Source organism: Monodelphis domestica, chromosome 6 (assembly GCF_027887165.1).
Source record: "Monodelphis domestica isolate mMonDom1 chromosome 6, mMonDom1.pri, whole genome shotgun sequence".
NCBI lineage: Eukaryota > Metazoa > Chordata > Mammalia > Didelphimorphia > Didelphidae > Monodelphis > Monodelphis domestica.
In genome coordinates, this window is record NC_077232.1 from 139,841,753 (window position 1) to 139,860,770 (window position 19,018).

General features: G+C 34.2%; 1 protein-coding gene across 4 annotated transcripts in view; it reads left to right on the plus strand.

Moving 5' to 3' along the window:
- The window catches only part of FIP1L1 (factor interacting with PAPOLA and CPSF1), a 94,765-nt gene that overhangs the window by 17,110 nt on the left and 58,637 nt on the right, over positions 1–19,018 (plus strand). For 2 of the 4 annotated variants that reach the window (XM_001363511.4, XM_007496456.3), the window contains exons 5-10: positions 448–512; positions 3,827–3,934; positions 4,414–4,529; positions 4,804–4,872; positions 13,106–13,215; positions 15,784–15,891. In XM_001363511.4, the coding sequence (XP_001363548.2) occupies positions 448–512; positions 3,827–3,934; positions 4,414–4,529; positions 4,804–4,872; positions 13,106–13,215; positions 15,784–15,891 (576 nt within the window). The remainder of the gene's footprint in view (positions 1–447; positions 513–3,826; positions 3,935–4,413; positions 4,530–4,803; positions 4,873–13,105; positions 13,216–15,783; positions 15,892–19,018) is intronic. The other 2 variants (XM_007496457.3, XM_007496458.3) reach the window with 1 other exon arrangement.

Below are 19,018 nucleotides of genomic sequence, written 5' to 3' on the forward strand. Positions count from 1 at the left end.
AGTGAATAAAGATGGTGTACTTTCCAGATTTCAGCATGCATTTGGGTAGGCTTTACTATAGTTTCTCCAGCAAGCTAAATATATCTGACAGACAATATGGATAGATAATGAATTAAAACAGAAGGAAGAAAGTGAACTAGCTTTAAAGATCCCTAAACTTTCCATTTATGCTAAGAACCATCTTTTAAATACTAACAGTTAATACTAAATACTATAAAGTGGGAATAACACCTTTCCCAGGGCTATTTAGAATCAATGAAGATAACATATAGAAATGCTTTGCAAAATTTAAAGCACCAGGTGAAGGGTACTTTTATTATTATTATTTTTATTTTCTATAGAATAATTCATTCAGATCTTGTGGATATGTAGGGTTTTTTAGCACTTTGGGATTTTTGCTGACATTACTTTGATTAAGCTTATTGTAATTTTTATCTTTACTTTTAGGAGCTATGGAACAGCACCTGTAAATCTTAATATCAAGACAGGAGGAAGAGTTTATGGTGCGGCAGGTAAACTTTGCATATTAGCATGAATGGAAATTAATGAAAATGTTATTGGTAAAAGCAATATCTATATCATGGAGAAGTTAAAAATCAAGGATTAAGTGGTAATAGGCTGTAGGTTTATTTATTAAAGTCTGCCAATAATCTTGGTGTGATATTCCCAATAAATTTTATTTGTTCTTACTTATGCAATAAATTGACAAAAGCCTGATGTATATTTTTAGAAGTATCTTTTACTGCAGTGAAACTCGGGTATTTCAGCTACCCCACTACCAAAGAATACTTCTATTATGGTGGCAGATATGTTGTACCATCACATGTTTCCTTGTTTCATGCCTCACTTGACAATTATCAGAGAGCTAATACAGTTATCTTTGTTTTCCTAACTATTAAGAAAGCTTATATGATTTTGACATGAGATACAACTTTTGGAGTTGAACCTTTGAGGTGGCATTTTACTCTGGCATAGGGGTTGCCAGAGTCTGACCTGTACCACCTTTTTTTTGTTGGCCAGCAAGCTAATTGCAATATTTTTTATATAGAAATAATTTTTATGATTCTTAAAAATATAACAACCTCTTTAACTTTGGGCATGTTGAAATAAGTTTCAAGCCTTGTTCTAAGGTGAGGTCATGCCAACCTCTAGAGACTCAATTCTTTAATAATTAGCAGACAAATAAACACATAGAGATATTACATTCTCTATAACTTTCAGTTGTATGATTCATTTTTGGGAAAATCTTCTGCACTTTAAATTGTGCTTAGATTTCTCTCATTTTCTTAAAATCATTTTAATCTGTGTTGATTCCCCTTCTTCCATCCACTTCCTTTTTTTTTCATTGATAGCTTGTTTAGGTTATATTTAAGTAATATTTGCATAATAGTGCATCTTTCTAATTTTTAGTCTTCTAGTTTTTTTTTAACTTAAGTAAGCAATTTGACTACACACAGCTGTTATATTGGACTTAACCATTTCCATTTTTTTGCTTAGCTTTTCTTGAAGGTAGTTTTCATGTTAGACAAATATGAGTCTCTTTTTACTTGTGAATTTTATTTTCCAGCATTTGTCAGTCCACCTTTGTATTGAAGACATTTAGTATCTGTATGTTTAATTAATTTGGAAAGGCATTATTGGATTGTTCAGAGTCTATTTTCCTGGGCAATAAATGTTGGCCCATCATCTACAGTAATACATGATGAGTTTACAAATGAGTATTTTAACAATTGCATTTCCAGATGAAACATATAGCCCTTGAAGTATTATTGCTTGTTGTCTTGGAACAAAAATTTACTCTTTTATTTGCATTTTCAGGAAAAACATGTAGCTATCCTTCTGTTTAGCTGTAAGTTTAACTTTTGTCTTCAAGTTACAGTTTTGCTGAGAATATCCAGTTTGATCTAATTCAGTTCTGTTGGTAGTGTGTCCATTTGCTGGACTAAGGATCTTCCATTTAGAGTACGAAGAGTTGAGAGTTACCATTTGTAGACAGATTGATCATTTTAGTTAACAGTGCCCTTTCTACCATTCTGCTACCATTACCACAGAACAGATGACAGGTGGCTTCACCCAAAACTTAAGATTGTTTCATGAGTTTCCGTAGCCAAAGAAGTCATTAGCCTTCTGGGAGATAAGTCTCCTTATATTTAACTTGATAGTTCTTGGAGAATAGACATAGTTTAGTGCTAGGACTAAACTCAAATCCTTTCTAACATGAAAGACTGCCAGAACTTACTGTCCATTGCTATATTCTTTGACCACCTAGGATCTTGCTGTGCTAATGCATTGGAGTGGGACTTGTGGCTATTATTTAATTTGCATAACTGCTAACTTTTCCTAGTATTTTTTTCTTTAAACCCTTACCTTCCATCTTGGAGTCAATACTATGTATTGGCTCCAGGGCAGAAGAGTGGTAAGGGATAGGCAATGGGGGTCAAGTGACTTGTCCAGGGTCACACTGCTGAGAAGTGTCTGAGGCCAGATTTGAACCTAGGACCTCCCATCTCTAGGCCTGACTCTCAATCCACTGAGCTACCCAGCTGCCCCCTCCTAGAAATTTTTAAGGAAGGGAAATTTACACTTTTTAACATTTCCATCATTTGAAATGGATTCTCATTAGTTTCATCTGTAATTGAGGTGTTCAAATTCAACCTCTGGAGAGCTGAGGACCAAATTCTCAGTCAAATTTCGTTTTACTGTGAATTTTCCATCCTGTCTCTTATCTCCCTTCTTCTAAACATGCATTGTCTTAACAGGATAAAATAGACTAAGTTCAGCCTCTCTAGTTTTGTTTCATGGTATTACCCTTTGCACGTATTAATTTAAGTAACCAGACTAACACATTGTAAATTAAGCAAGTATGCTGTAGTTGGTAGAGGGCTGGTCTTGGAGTTGAAAAGGCAGGATTTAAAGTTCAGACACAGTCCTATTTGTGTGACCATGCTCAAGTCATTATTTCTCATTGCCCTAGGCAACAGTCTTTTTTTTTTGCCAATTTTATGTAAAAAAGATTTTAACATTCTTAAAATTTTTAGTTCGAAATTCCCTCTCCCCCCTCATTGAAAAGCAAATATTTTGATATAGGTTATACACGAACAGACATGCAAAACTTATTTCCCTTTGAGTCATGTTGAGAAAGAAAACACAGACCTCCCACCCAAGGAAAAAAGTAAGAAATAGTATGCTTCAATCTACATTCAGACTCCATTAGTTATTTCTTTGGAGATGGATAACATTTTTCATCATAAATCCTTCAGAGCTTTGTCTTGAACATTTAATAAATAATGTCATTCATAGTTGGTCATCATACAAAATTGCTGGTGTGTATGTTTTCTTGGTTCTGCTTACTTCATTCTTTAGTTCATCCAAGTCTTCCTAGGTTTTTCTGAAAGCATTTTACTTGTCATTTCTAATAATACACTAGTAGCACAATAGTATTCCATTACAATCATATACCACAACCTGTTCACTCAGGCTAAACTCTTTAAGATTATAAGTTATTGACCAATTGCCTTTCGGGATGGGCACGGGGAGTTTCCCATATATACTAATGAAATCAAAGATCTAGATCAGAATAATAAATCTTCTTAGAGCAAATACTTTTAAATCAATTTAATACAGTCTTATAAGTATTTCTAGATTCCCCCTTGGCAAATAATAATAATGAGGATCTACTTTTCTTTTCTGATATACAAATCTTTTTGTTTTCACCTCATCTGTTCCTCTTTAGCATAAACTAGCTAAGAAAGTAACAGATAATAAAATATAGATTAATAACTTTATTTACATAGGTAAATTTCTTTTATATAATTTTTCCTAATAGGAACAAAGGTCAAAGGTGTAGACCTAGATGCACCTGGAAGCATTAATGGAGTTCCACTATTGGAAGTAGATTTGGACTCTTTTGAAGATAAACCATGGCGGAAACCAGGTAATATTACTTCTTTGTACTACAGTATACAGTACTTGGGTAGATCAGGCATTTAGTAATGCTTATTGCATCACAAAGAATGTTCAGAATTTCAGATTTTATTTTCTTTATCCTAAGCACAGTATTTAGATCTTATTATATACTCATGACATTTCTCTAACATAGGTAATTAGATTCTGAGAAAGAATTACTTTGTTTTAAAAAGTGACTGATTTTTAGTGAATTATAAATATTGGTAATTGCTGTAGAGAGAAGGAGAATATGTGTGTGTAATTTTCGTGAATGTTTATATATATATATACACACACTGAATTTGTAAATACATATAAACTAACTATATACTAACACTAGAAAAAATATAACAGCTATATATAGTCAATTTTTGCCGTTTATTTTATATTCTTTTACTGTATAAAAATAGTTAAAACTGGAGAGAACCAGGACATATTTGTTCATTAAAAAGTGTGTTTAATTTATAGGTGCTGATCTCTCTGATTACTTTAATTATGGTTTTAATGAAGATACATGGAAAGCTTACTGTGAAAAGCAAAAGAGGATACGAATGGGACTTGAATTAATACCAAATAAAATTACGGTAATTAGTAAATATTGTATCATTCCTCTTTTTTCCCCTCCCCAAACCCCAGTCAACTTTCCCCCCATTAAAGGTGGTTAACTGCAATATTACTGCAGTTTAGAATTCCATTCTTTCTCCTTTGTTAATGAATTTGTTCTTCTCCCTTCCCTTCCAGAGTTTCTTAGTAATGTTTCTCAATATTGTTCTTACTTTCATGTGACAGACTAGCTACAATTAGTAGCTAATTCAAAATTGTGTGGTATCTTAATGGGGAATATGTTATTTAACTTAGGCCGAAGACTATACTATGGAAGTTACACCAGGTGCAGAGATCCAAGATGGCAGATACAATCTTTTTAAGGTGAATTTTAGTAAATTATCCTTGGTTGCTCTCATTTTTGTTCTTGAGTATGCTTCCCATACCACTACTTATAGTGACAAGATTGAAGTGGAAGTAGCTACTTTTTTTCAAATTCTCAGCTTCCTGGTGACTTACAAATTTGCTGAATTGTTTTGTCTCCACTGCTGCAAGCATGTGAATTATTAGTAGCCTACTATACTAACAAATGCTAGGTGAAATTGTTTGAACTTTGTTACCTCATTTTAAGTTATGGTATTTTAGGATATTAATTACATGCCAGTGTGTTAGGCAAATGCTTATATAGGATATGGCATTATCTTTTAATAATAAAGTTGGATTATTTCATTTTTTAGACTTCACAACATATGTACTCGTAAGGAAGATTGCAGTTTATTTTCATTGGATACTTATTGATGAAAAACCCATTTATAATTTAGTCTAATGAAAATATGTTGGTCATCCAGTGACTGTACAGTGTTCATTGGAGTGGGATAAAGCATTGTAATTTTCTACCTTTCATGAACTAAGAAGTAGATTTGTATAAAGAACACCAAAGCTGTCCCAGGCTCGCCTTCAATCTGACTATAGAAGGAAGAATAAGTACAGTTATATCTTTCCTGCTTACTTCCACTGGGTTCACACACCTTCGCCCACATTTTCACATGCACACATACATACTTGTGAGTTGATTTAAAAAAATATTTATGGATTTAGTGTATACATATTTCCTCTCTTTTTGTGATCTGGGCTTCATGGAGGCTGACACTGGGAAAAGGTAAAAGTAGTTAACTATACTGAAGTAAGTACTCTGAGATGTGGAGTTCTATACTTCTGAACTAAAATTTCTATCTTGTGCAAATACATGTTTGTCTCCCAAAGTGCCAACTGTGCTTTAAAGCTAAATTTAATTTAGTTTACTTTTCATATATGGTATCTTTTTGCTTTGCTATAGATATTTTTATTGTAGATTATTTCTTTCGTATTTAAATTTATCAGGGGTTTTTGAGTGTTTTTGGTTTGATCCAATTAAGGATCCATCTCTTTATGTAGCTGAATATCTTCCTATCCAATCAATGATCAGTTACAATGATTGTTTTAATGAAGAAAAACAATTCTTTTATAGTGTTTTTTCCCCATTCTTCTTTTCTGTGCTCCATGAAAGCTTTTTTTCTAAACAATTGCTTCTATACACTTTACTTCCTTTCTTCCTTCCACAGTAGATTCTTCTATAAGCTAGGAAATACAGAAAAAAGAATGGAGCTTGGTTTCCCATTGTAAGCAGCCATAACAATGAGTTTTATATGGGAGGTATTATCATTCTAGAAATTAGTCTAAAATTGCTTTCAAATGCAAAGAAATCCCTGGATGCTTCATTCTATGTCTAGTAGCTTGAATGAACTAATATTTAAAATTTTGATGTTCTCTTGTGGCCTATCTGGCAGGGTAATATCCCATCTTATGTGTTAACCTATTGGAGACTTTCATTTGGGAATTAATATTCTTCATCTAGGAAATTTGTTTATAAAAATATTGGCATGCTTCTTTCAGAATCTAAATTAAATTTTACTGATTGACAATTTTTTTTTGGTACAAAGATGGGATATTTGACATCTTTAATCTTAATTGATTTAAATTTATATATCAAAATTTATACTGTAGTTATTACCTAAAGTAACTTACAGGTCCCTTTATTTTCATATTACTATGTATAGGTGAGATGACTTGCTTTTTATCCAACATTGTAAAGAATTTACTATGTGGCTATCCATTATGCTATTCTTTTGAAGACCATGATAGAACTGCAAATTATAGTCTCTGCCCTCAGAGAATTTGTTACCTAGTTTAATTCAACAAACATTCTATTACTACTTACGCTCAGGTTCTGAGGAAAATCAAAAGATTACTATTACTATATAAGGTCCTTGCTCTGGAGCTTAGTTTAATAAGGAAATAAAGCACAAAAATAATTAATGTATGTTATTATACAAGTATAGGAGAGGTATATTGTGTGTGTACATTATAAGAGTTTTGTAGAAGTGACTTCCATCTTGGAGAATCAGAAGGCTTCTCCTTCCTGGGCTTAGGGGACTGTTAAGTTTAGAAGTCAAGGAGATAGGAAAATATGGTGGGAATTCAAGGAAGAGTGAGTAGTTTAATTTGCCTAAAATATGAGTTTTGTGAAGAGTAGTCATTTAAGATATAAAAGAAGCTATGAGCATGGGAATTATAGTTAGAAAGAACCTTAGAGATTATTTTTATTTTACAGATAAGTAACTGAAGCCTTACTAGTAAGGTTGTGATTATAAGAGCCCTTTAGGTAGTTAGAAGTAGAGCCAGGAATGGAAACTGGGTCCTTTGATTCCAGATTCCAGAGAGAGACATGCAGTGGAAAGTGCACAGAATTTAGAAATAAAAGACCTAGGTTCATTTCTCTCCCTGTTGTTTATTGTTTTGGTGTCTTTAGGCAAGTCATGAATTGTCTGATTCTGAGATTTCTTATTTGAATAGTAAAGTATTTGAACTTTGCTCACAACTGAGGCCTCTGGGAATTGCAGCAAGCTGAACATTTGATTTTATCTGCAAGTAAAGAAATGCTCCCAAGTACTAATGCCTCCAAGCCTATTCCATTTTTTAGGGTTTGAGAATATTCACTTCCTTGTTCTCCCCCTACCCTCATCCTTTTCTTTCTTTACTTCCCTAGGACTTGAGCCTTAATGCCTCTAGGGATAGAGGTGCAGTTGTAACCCTTCAAATTACTAAAACTGGAAGGAGCTGGCAGCAAATTATAGCTGAGGAGTGGGGAGGGGTATATGGAAGTCTTGAAATGTGAGAAGGAAGAATGCCCAGGTTTGAGATGACACTTGACAGACAGCATGCCTAGAGATTCAGGGCTCATCCTTTGAAAACTACTGAACTAGGTACTTCTGAAGTCCCTGGCAATTCATAATTAGTATTTCTTTGATTCTAAAAATTTAGTATTATTTCTATAATGACCCACTGAAGTGACACTTAAGAAATTTGACCTTTATTTGTTATACTGGGAAATGGTATGTACAAGAGACAGAAAAAGAAGAAAATGAAAGCAGGGAGACTGATTCAGAATTCATTGGAATGATTCAGGTGAGAAGTAATAAGAACCTGAACTACTGAACTAGGTGGCTAGTATTGGGAATGATGGTGTAGAGGAGTATTACTAAGGAAGAAATGGTGGGATTGAATGTAGCAGATAGGGAGGAGCATTGATAAATTTATGTCTATAGCAGTGAACCTTTTAGAAACTGAGTACCCAAACTGCAACCTTTCTGCCATGTGTTAGCTCCCCTTCCTCTAGACAGGGGAGGAAAGAAGCACTCCATTTGGGCTGTTGGGCAGAAAGGCTAGTCATGTGAAAAATGTCCTCAGGTGTGTTTGGAGATGGGAAGGGGAGAAGCCCCCTAAAGCTTACATGCCATAGGTTCTCCAACACAGGTCTCTAGCATCCATTAGCAATGAGTAGAGCAGGTTGGGGGCAGGAGAGTATTACCCCAGCTTAAGGAAAAGTTAACCAGAAGTAGTACCAGTGAAACACCTATCAGAAATGGGAAATGTATGTCAGGGATGTGAAAGAAAGCTTAGGGAAGAGTGTGAGGGCTTAAATACTGGACAGAATCTAAGTTTAAGAGATGAGAGGAGAGGAAAAAACAAACAAAAGGAGACAGAAAAAGCCAGCAAAGAGCTAGAGAGAACAGTGTCACAAAAATTTAGGATGGGTAGTTTTCAAAAATAGTCAAGTTCAGTAGTGTCACATGTTGCAGAAAGTCAGTGAGGATCAGATTTGAGGGCAAGGAATCAAATAGCAATTAGGAATCCTTTGATAATCTTTGAGAAAGTATTATTAGTAATGAGGATGAATGTTAGATTTCAAAGTGTTGGAGGACTGAATGAGTTCTGAGAGGCAACAAATAGAGGACTACTCTTGAAAATTTGGAGGACTATAAAAGAAGTCAGAAAAGATATTCAAGATGGGGAGCAAGGTTCTTTTTAGAATAGAAATAGTAACTGAGTGTGTTGAAAATATAGAAGTAGCCAATAGAGGAGGAAAGATTAGAAATGTATGAAAAGGGGGAGATAGTTGCTGGAGTAAGATCCCTGAAGAGGCAAGAGGAGAATGAATCCTAGACCCAACTAGAAATGTTAACCTTTGGAAGGATATGGGACATTTTTTTCCACCAACAGGGAAAAGAAGTTTATGGGTAAAAATATATAACTATTTTAGGAAAATTTAGGTGGCTCACATCTCTTTAAAGAAGAAATCATATACTGAGTTACAAGGAACCTTTGTAAAAATTAAAATTAAATCTCAAGTAATAAAATATTATATTTAGGAGGTTTATTAAATATCATTAGAAATCAAGGAATAAAGAGGATACAAAATAAAAAACATGTGCCCATGGCTGGTTAGCCATTTGCAAAATCCCTACCTTACCACCATCACCACTGACTGCAAGCCAAGAGGAGCAAGAGCCTCAACACCCGCTTCCTTTGTCCTCTGTCTACAGGGAGTACGTAATGACAGGAAGTCAGTGGGCTCTTGGGGTATGTAGTTCTTTTTTAGGGTAACATTCAACTATACCCCTTAAAATCCCTAATGTAATAAGTGGTGATCTATCTCCCCTCCCCCCCCCAACACATCCAATACCAAGGAAGTAAAGAGAAAGCAACAAAGTTGGGAGATAGAAGAGAATGTTCTGGTGAATGACAAAATTAGGATATAGAAATTGCAAAACAGTGATCTCCAGTGAGTTGGGCAATTATCTAATCAAGACAAACCCTGACTATAATAGTTATATCAGTGCTGTTGGGAAAATCACCCACTAACCTCCAGTATACCCACCAAGAAAAAAATGTTGTTAAAATGAGTACTCAATCAAAAAAGTTTGGAGACCACTGCTATGTAACAGAAAATCCAATAAAACTTCTTTAAAGAGTGGTTGGCCATCACTGAAGGCTTTGCCAGGTTTCTGGAGTATGGATTCTAGAAGTGCAAATATCTTTTAACTTGGACTTTCTCTAGTAATACTTGACAAGCTGTGAGCAAGAGAAAAAATTAAAAAATGGTCTTATCCAAGAATGTAGACTAGTTTCTCCATAACCAGAAATGTAGTAAGACTAAAAATAGGCAGAATACACTGAATAATTATGAATCCAGTGAAAGACTTGCTTACTGCCTCTTGAATGACATTTTTTTAAAAAACCTTACCTTCTGTCTTAGAATCAATACTATGTATTGGTTCCAAGGCAGCAGAGTGATATGGGCTAGGCAATGGGGATGTGACTTGCTCAGGGTCACATAGCTAGGAAGTGTCTGAGGCCAGATTTGAACCTAGGATCTCCTATCTTTAGGCCTGGCTCTCAGTTCTCTGAACCACTCAGCTGCCCCCCCCCCCCTCCCCAATGACATTGACTATTTAACAATAGCATGTGTGGCTCTTACTCATTTTTCTTCATAATCACTATCTTTTCCCTTACTTTTTACCTGTCTGATTTTTGAATTTTTACCTATGTAGTATGGTTTAGATCCATCAGTGTACTTGTACTTCATCTTGATTTAAAATAGTTTTTCTAACTTATTACAGAGATTAAGTATTTACTCTACCCTTTTCACAGTCTTAGTAACCCCATCTAACTGAGTAACATTCTATTTTTATAAGTCCACATTGCCATCTAGACAACTATGGTTGTCTAATTATAAGAAAATTCACCTAGGACCCATGCAGTTACCCCTCTGAGACTCCTGAAATGCATCTTGTACTATCCTTCATCTGACTTTTATAATTGGGAACTTCTTTGGTGGTAACATGTTAATATCTTTTGTGACTGTCTTAATAATCTATTTCAAGCAGTTTCTTTTCCTTGCTTATGAATTAAAAATTTGTATGGGGTGTAGTCAACAACAGGCCCTGATCACCCATGATGTTCATGACTCTTGTTTATGTTGGACTATATGTAATTAAAGTGATAGCCTCCTGAAGTGGCGGATGTGGTCATCCCCTCATTTTGTAGAGGAGGAAACGGGTTTAAGAGGGTAAGATCACTCATTTCCCTGCCCCTTAGGGCCATACTGCTGGTAAGTGTCAGAAACAGGATTTGAACCCAGGTCTCCTTACACCCTGGGCCTTTCCTATGTCACTTTGCCTCATGCTGTCTTGGGAAGCTCTATCATTGCTATCATATACTTAACTTATATTAATATTGATTGCATATATCACTTAAAAATGTTGAATCTTGCAAGACACAACCCAGCAAATTTATTAAATGGCAGTTATTAAGTCATTATTTTTATTATGAATATTCATCAGAATTATCCTGAGTAAAATTGATAATATAGTAAATAACTGAATATCTACTGTGTGCAATATATTGTTAGGTTTGTATACCTAATATAGGGATACCAAAAAAAGTGTAAAACATAGGCCTTCATTCAAGATGTTTATTATTTATTAGTGAAGCAAGATAAATATCCACAACAAAAAGATTTAAATTAGATTGAATTAAATTAAATTGAAAACTATAATAGTATAGATAGTCCAAGAATTCTGGAAATTGGAAGGTACAATAAATATCACTTGGTCATAATACCTTTCTCTTGGAGATGAGCAAACAAAGATTGAGAGATTGTTACTTGTTCAGATTAAAAAGCCAATTTAGTTTAGTGGCAGAATGGAGACTGGTTTCTTCAAAGTCATAACGTGGGATGAAAACTTTGATTCCTATTCCAACAGTCATCAAAAACATTGACCTCTAGGAGAACTGGATCACTGGCCCTAAAGAAATGATGCTTTTATATAACTTGAATAGATTTCGTAGAAAAACAACCCTTTCTTATATGTATACATGTAAATCATGTTCACATATAAAAGAAAACCTAAAAAGGGCTATTGTTTACTTTCAACTGATAGGGTATATGAAGCCTTTCTAGGGTTCATGGTATCTATGAGCTCACTCTTGAAGAAAGTCTAGGAATTCCTTAAAGCATAAATTGAAAAAGGAAGAAATTCTAGAATGGAACCACATGAGCAAAGTCAAAGTAATAGATGTCAGAAAATGAGAATTGTGTTTAGGCATTGGGCAATCCAGCTTGCCTGAAGCATAGAGTGTCTGGAATGATTTTCCAAGCTAAAATTTAGATTAAATTCCTATGGTTATACCCTCAACTCCAGAATTCCAAGGATTTTATATTTCAAGACACTTGTCATAGTTCTGGAATTAATAATGAGAATGTAAAATAAGATATGGACAACATGAATGGAAAGGAAGGTAAGAATGACAGCAACCTGGATTGAAGAAGAAGGGGCAAATAAAAAAAAAAGAAAGAAATCCGAATTTCTCTTACCTTTAGAGCTGAGGCTATAAAATGAATAATGGTGCTATTCATGGAAAATAGACAAGATCAGGGGAATTTGAAATTATAGATTATGCTTTGAGATATTTTGAGTTTTAAGTGTTGACAGGACATTGACAGGTCATATGGAGGCCTTTTTAAAACTGTGAATTGTTCAAGTTACCTAGATTTATAAATACACTCTGAGAGTCCCAGAGTAGTGAGGAAAGGACCAGTTCCTTCTGTAATTATAGGTAAGTCAAATATAGAAACAGTATAGAAGACTTACTGTTTGTTTTTCTGTTGTGAAGAATAAATTATATTTACTCTGTTGTACTCATCCCCAATTTTTAAGAACAATTAAAAGATCCTAATAAGGCTTGTTTACTATTGGGTTGAAAAAATTATTAAATGCAAAACATTAATATTCAAATTGATTGGATATCATCCACTCTTTATACTAGTGACTATATTAGGAAAAATCTCACAATTTTAATATTTTAGATAGAGAGGAAAGTTTGCTTTTAATAATTTGCCATTCTAATTTGCCAGTTCTGGTGATTGTGTATTTCATTTGTCTTTCAAATCTCCCTTCTTGGGGTTTTCTGCTAAATCAAAAGAGCAGATTATTTTTAAAGTCAATAAGTGAGCATTCTGAAATTAACATAAAAGAAGTTTTGTCTTTTGTGTGGTTTTTATGTGCTTTAATATGTGATTTAAAATAATAAACTATCCCACAAGCAATTTTTAAAATTTCATCCTTTTTTGAAATGTTTCATTTTATTATGTATTTATCAACATTTCAGATTTAATAGATATTAACTGAAATTATAATTAAACTTGAAAAGCTAATAAGGAAACATTATTTTGAAGGTACAGCAGGGCAGAACTGGGAATGCAGAGAAGGAAACAGTGCTACAGTCTGCCAAAGCTGAATTTACATCTCCTCCTTCTCTCTTCAAAACAGGACTTCCTCCAAGCAGGTTAGTTGAACATTTATAATCAGCAAATCATTATAAAGTATCAGTAACTTTTGTGTTATGCTACTACTGTATAAAATGTAGGAAAAGCAATTTTCCATAAACAAAAGTTTGCCTTGGCTTAACTTAATCAAGCCAGTGCAGTATAAAATATTCATATGTTGCCTTTTTGAGTGTATTCTAATTAATGAAGGAAAACAAATGAATAAAAGTAAAATGTGTGGGTGAGGAGGTGGTCTTTTCATTTCAATTTTTTCTTGATCATTTTTGTACAAAGAATTTTCTTGTCTATAAAGTTTTTGGATTGATTGAGTCAATACCAATAATACAAGTTGTGGAGAGTGTTTATTAAAAAGATTTCCAAAGTAAAATATGTTTTTCATATTTCTGGTTTGGGTTAGATGTATTCATTCATACATGTTTCCCACTAGTTATAATGGGGCATATATTTGGTGAATGATTTCTTAACATAAACTAGTAATGGGCCAATCTCATTTGGAAGCCCGCCCAGTTCTAATGCAAGATCTCAGATAGCATAAACAGATTTAAAGTAATTTAGAGAATTTTTTTTGTTCCACATTAAATCTAGGGTCGTTTTGGGGGATTACCCTATATCCTGTATTGAAATACACATGTATTGATTAAGTTTGGCACAGATTAAAAATAAATTCCACACTTCCTAGCTATGTGACCATGGGCAAGTCACTTAATCTCCATTCCCAGCCCTTAGCACTTTTCTGCCTTGGAACCAATACACAGTATTGATTCTAAGATGAAAGGTGTGGGTTTTTATTTTTTATTTGTTAATTAAAGTGCATACACATAATCCAGTATATTTTTGAAAGTTTTAAGTGCTTTGAGCTCTTATGTCTATTTCATATTGTAATATTATACTTACCCATTACATTGCAGATCTACTGTTTTGTTAAAATGGAATTGTAAAGAACTTTTTTAACAATCCTCTTAGCTAATACTGGTCAAATAAGCTTGTATAGTGAGACTACCATAATATATTTTTTAATTTTTTGTAAATTAAATTAACATAAAATTATTTGTTAAAATAACTTGAATTACCTTTTAGTTTGTGTGAATGTTCATACATATGTAATTATACAATGTTCAGCATGTCATAGCCATACATGCTCAGAATATTAAAATGTATGCCTGTTACCATATCTTAGATATGATATCTACAATATATTCTTGCCATGATACCTAGAATAAATGTATGCCATTTAAGTTTAAGCTTAATTGATCATGGTCTCAATGACATTATGCTCCAGTCAAAAGTTTAATTTCCTTTTAGATTAGCTCACTTTACTGAATTCTCTAGTCCCAGACCCCTATTCTCCTACCCTTTATAAAAAGTGCTAAGGCAAGTAAGGATAACTAGCCCAATGCAACTCCATCACCGTTTAAAAAAAAGTCTACTTTGGATATAAAAAATAATGCCCATTTGACATTAAGATTCATTTTTACTTTGTTGGGAACAAAATGGGGGTGAGGTGGGGGAGACCTTTTCAATCCGTGTGAGTCACTTCTCTCAGTACTAAACTTTATGTGGAATTGAAACTCTGTTTTCCAAAGATTAGAAAATAAATACATAGGACTAGGTTAGAGGCATTTAGATTACTAGATTTGCATTTCTTATATAGTCATATAGAATACTCTTCCATGTATCACTAAGCTAATGTTCTATCACTGAAATTTTTATTGTATTCTCAGTCGACATATTATCTTTGTTCTGCATATAGCTAGTTTTATATAGCAATATTTCTTAAGACATTGCTAAAGGTTTTATTATTCAAAATGCAAGGCACTTGACCTTATGCTTGTAGGAGAAACAAGGCCAAGCCAAAATGTTATCTTTAATACATGTATAGATGACAATATTTTGCCACATTAATCTTCAAAAGTTTTGTAAATTATTGGATAGAACCTTTTTATTCTTTAGTAATAGCATAAAAGAATAACAAAAATAGCTGAACTTTGGGAAAAGGTCACTATCTGATAATTATAGATGATAACTAACTTTTCTTTGTAAATGGCTTTCTAAAAACGAACTTTGAAGGAATTAATTTGAATTTTTACATAATGAATACAAGTTTATCATGAAGCATTGCTAGCATAGTATTTTAATTGGTTTCTTTAAGGTCTGTTAATATTTTGAATCAAAAGTGTGGAGGAAGAATACAAAGCCTTACTACAATTTTATGAACCCACAAAAAATTAATGTTATTAAAACAAAAGCAGGAAATTTTTTCATGACATTTTTTCCGTTCACACATTGTAAATATGTGGGGTTTGGGTCTTACTCTCCCTATTTTAACATTTGACTTAATATGGCATTGTCTTAGAAAATATTTCTAAAAGTACTCTTAAACTAGTGGATAGCACTTCTCTGTTTAAATACTAGTAGATGTTTTAGTATTAAGTGTATGTGTTCCTTGTGAGGTAGAAGAGGTGTTTATAGGAACATGAAAAGGAAATTTTCAAGCAATGAAAACAGTGAGAAAGAAACCTAACAGTAGTAAAAACACAGGAAAAGACATAGAAAATTTATCTCACCAGAAACAGCGCCTCTTCTCAGTCTCAGACAAGTTCTGCCTCCAGAAAAGCCAATTCAGGCATCGGGAAGTGGCAAGATCGATATGGGAGGGCCGAATCACCTGACTTAAGGTAAGACTACTCTAAAGAATATTGCCCTTCTGCTTGAGATGATTGCCACTGTTTTGTTTTATTTACTGGGACAGTAAATTCTGATTAAACTTGCCACATATTGTGCCTTGATATTGCATCACATATCTTTTTGTCCGATAAGTGATCGATTTAGTCTTTAAATATTAAAGAAAAATTTCTGGGTCTGATGGTACCCTTAACAAAAAAAATGTTATTAATGCTTTTTATGTGTCTTCCATATTCTTAGAGGTCTTTCCTGACTTTATCATCTCACACTAAGATTGTTTCTATAGTATAACTTTTATCCCCTTAGTAATATAATCTCATTTTCTTCCTTTAAAACCTGCCATATCCTGCCTCTTCTATGAGTCATCTCCAACTACTTCAGCCCTTAGGGTTCTGTGTTATTGAGTTCATAATACTGGTTGCTTGTATCATTCATGGGATGCTGTTTCACACTGCTATCTTTTTAATCTTTCTTTCATCAAACATTGGTATTTCTATTTCAGAGAGGGAAGGGGATAGAGGAGAGTAATATAGTGTAGAAGGAAAATGCCCTTGATTATAAAGTGAGATAACCTTACTGCAAATCTGAACTCCAAGGATACAGTGGGAAAAGCACTGATTGGAATAAAAAAAAACTTAAGTTCAAATCCTGGCTCTGCCACTTACCATTTTTGTGACTTTGAGGAAGTCACATAACTTCCGTGGGTCTCAATTTCCTCATCTGGCAAAGTAAGGAGTTGGACTGAGTACCTTTTGAGGTTCCTCATAGCTCTATGATCATGCCATTGTTAACTGTAACATTAGACAAGTCATTAAAATCTTTGCTTTTCAGTTTACTCATCTGCAAAATTGGACTAGTATATCCATTGCCTATTTTACAGGGTTGTTTGGCGGAAAGCATTTAGATATAGATAGTGAAAGATTTTGCAGTTTTTGTATATCCACATTTGGGTTCTTGAGTATATTCATTCTGTCACGTTATTGTTAATAGTTTGTAATTTTTTTGAAAACCACTTATAGCTTTTGGCTGCTTATCTTTTGAGGATTGACACACAGACATCTCCTCATCGCCCCCAATTTTAAAAATGAGGGAACTGAGGTTCAAAGAGGTTTTCATTAAGTCCCCTGCACTGTATCCTGAAGCAAATCTTGGATATCAGGCAAGGCCAGTGTTTTATTGAAATTGGAGTTGCTATACTATACTACCTCTCCAAATTTTATACTTATTTTCCTTGCAAGAAAAGGATACCCTTAAAAAGAAAGACATTATATTTACAGAGAATAATAAAGAGATCCTAATTCATGAGAAGAGTGGAGGAATGACAGTGTCAATTTTCAAAGATTTTGCAGTTTTTGTATATCCAGAAGTGGGTTCTTGAGTATATTCAACTTTTTCCTTCGTTAGAGACTTTCACTAGGAGAAAACAAGTTTCCTGTTTCATGAAGGTAACCAACACTGAAATGTGGCGATATATTTCTACCAAGAAGTGTCACTTTTAAGTATTTAAGTAGAGCCCTTGTAGGTAAGGCATCTGATTTATGAAATAATAAACATTTACAGTTGTAATGTTGAAAGAAAACTACCTCACTTTGATTTCTCAAAAACTTTATTAAAAAAAGTACAATGATCCCCACTAAAACCCAAATCTTATGGGATTCAAAGGTCCCTCCTTGGAAGGGGATTGGTCATTATATAGACCAATCCTGTGCCTGGAAGTAGAGGGGCATGGTCCCTCCCTAACGAGGGATTGGTCCACTCATAGACTAAACGCATGCCAAGAAGTTGGGGGGGAGAAGAGACCCCTGGGGGATGCAATCCCTTGGCCACAATATTTTTAAAACCCACATTCCCACTGTGGTCTTTTGGGGAGACCAGTCTCCCCAGTGGATCATATCAAACATAAACTAAAGATACATACATTTTTACAAAGGGAAAATACAGCTTGGGGACAAAAGGGAAACAAGAACAAAACCAATTAGGGGGAGGTACCCTTTGGCACAACATACAAAATAAAAGCATTTAACAAAGCAATTGCAGTTAATAAAAACATTCATTTTAACAAATGAATTTAACACCCCACCCTCCACCCCCAAAGTTCAATTTTTTCACATCAAAAGGTTTGCTCAGGATCTCTTGGAGCAACATGCAGTCTCTGTGGGCATCTCCATGTAATCTTCCACAAAGAGTTCAATCTCTGAATTCTTGGAGGCAGCAAATTTCTTACCCTTAAAATTACTTTAAAATAACTTAAACTTTTCGTTACAAAATAATAACACATGGTGAATGTTTTCAATTTCATTTTTTGCTGTTTTAAGCTATGAAAGTTCTTGATCCTTTAGCCTTGAAATATAAAAGTTAACTAGTTTTTTTCTTGATATATATTAGCTACAGAGGCAGCATAACTAGTTCTAGGCTTGTAGTCAGGAAGACCACCTCTGACAGTGATTGTGTTATGTTGGCTAAGTTCCTTAAGTGTAGAAGGGGTGTCATCTCTATTGGTAGAAGGAGCTGACATTTTGAGAGTTCCTTATGCTAACAGAAGCACAGGTCCTTCTCATTTACATATTCATTATACAGTACTGAATCTTAATTCATTTTGTAAAAAATCAAATTCTTTTTGATTCGCCCTCTCCCTCCTACTTGGATAACTGTGGTAATTCTAGAGCTAATACATGCTGACGAGCGCTGAACCAGGCCCCCATTCCTCTGCGGGTGGGGCCCCCCAGGGATTCGTGCATTTATCAGATAGAGGGAAACTGCGAATGGCTCATTAAATCAGTTATGGTCCCTTTGTGGTCGCCAAAAGCTGTAAAGGGTGAAATTATGACTGAGACTGAATGTACAGTTATTTTTGGTCGCCAGGGATTTTGCTTATAAAATCCTAATGAAAAACCCAAGTCAGCTGGAAATTTTATGTTGATTTTAATTGATAGTGGAGGAGGAAGAAGGAAAGGAGTAGATTCCCTCTCCCCCCCAGTGCGAGGGGGGAGATTAGGAGAGAGTTTGGAGTATGAAAAAAGGAAGGAGTCAGGCTTGAACTCCAAAAAGGGAAAAGGCTAAGCCAAGATGCTGGAACCTGAAATCAGCTCCAGGGAAAAACTTACCACCAACCCAGACAAT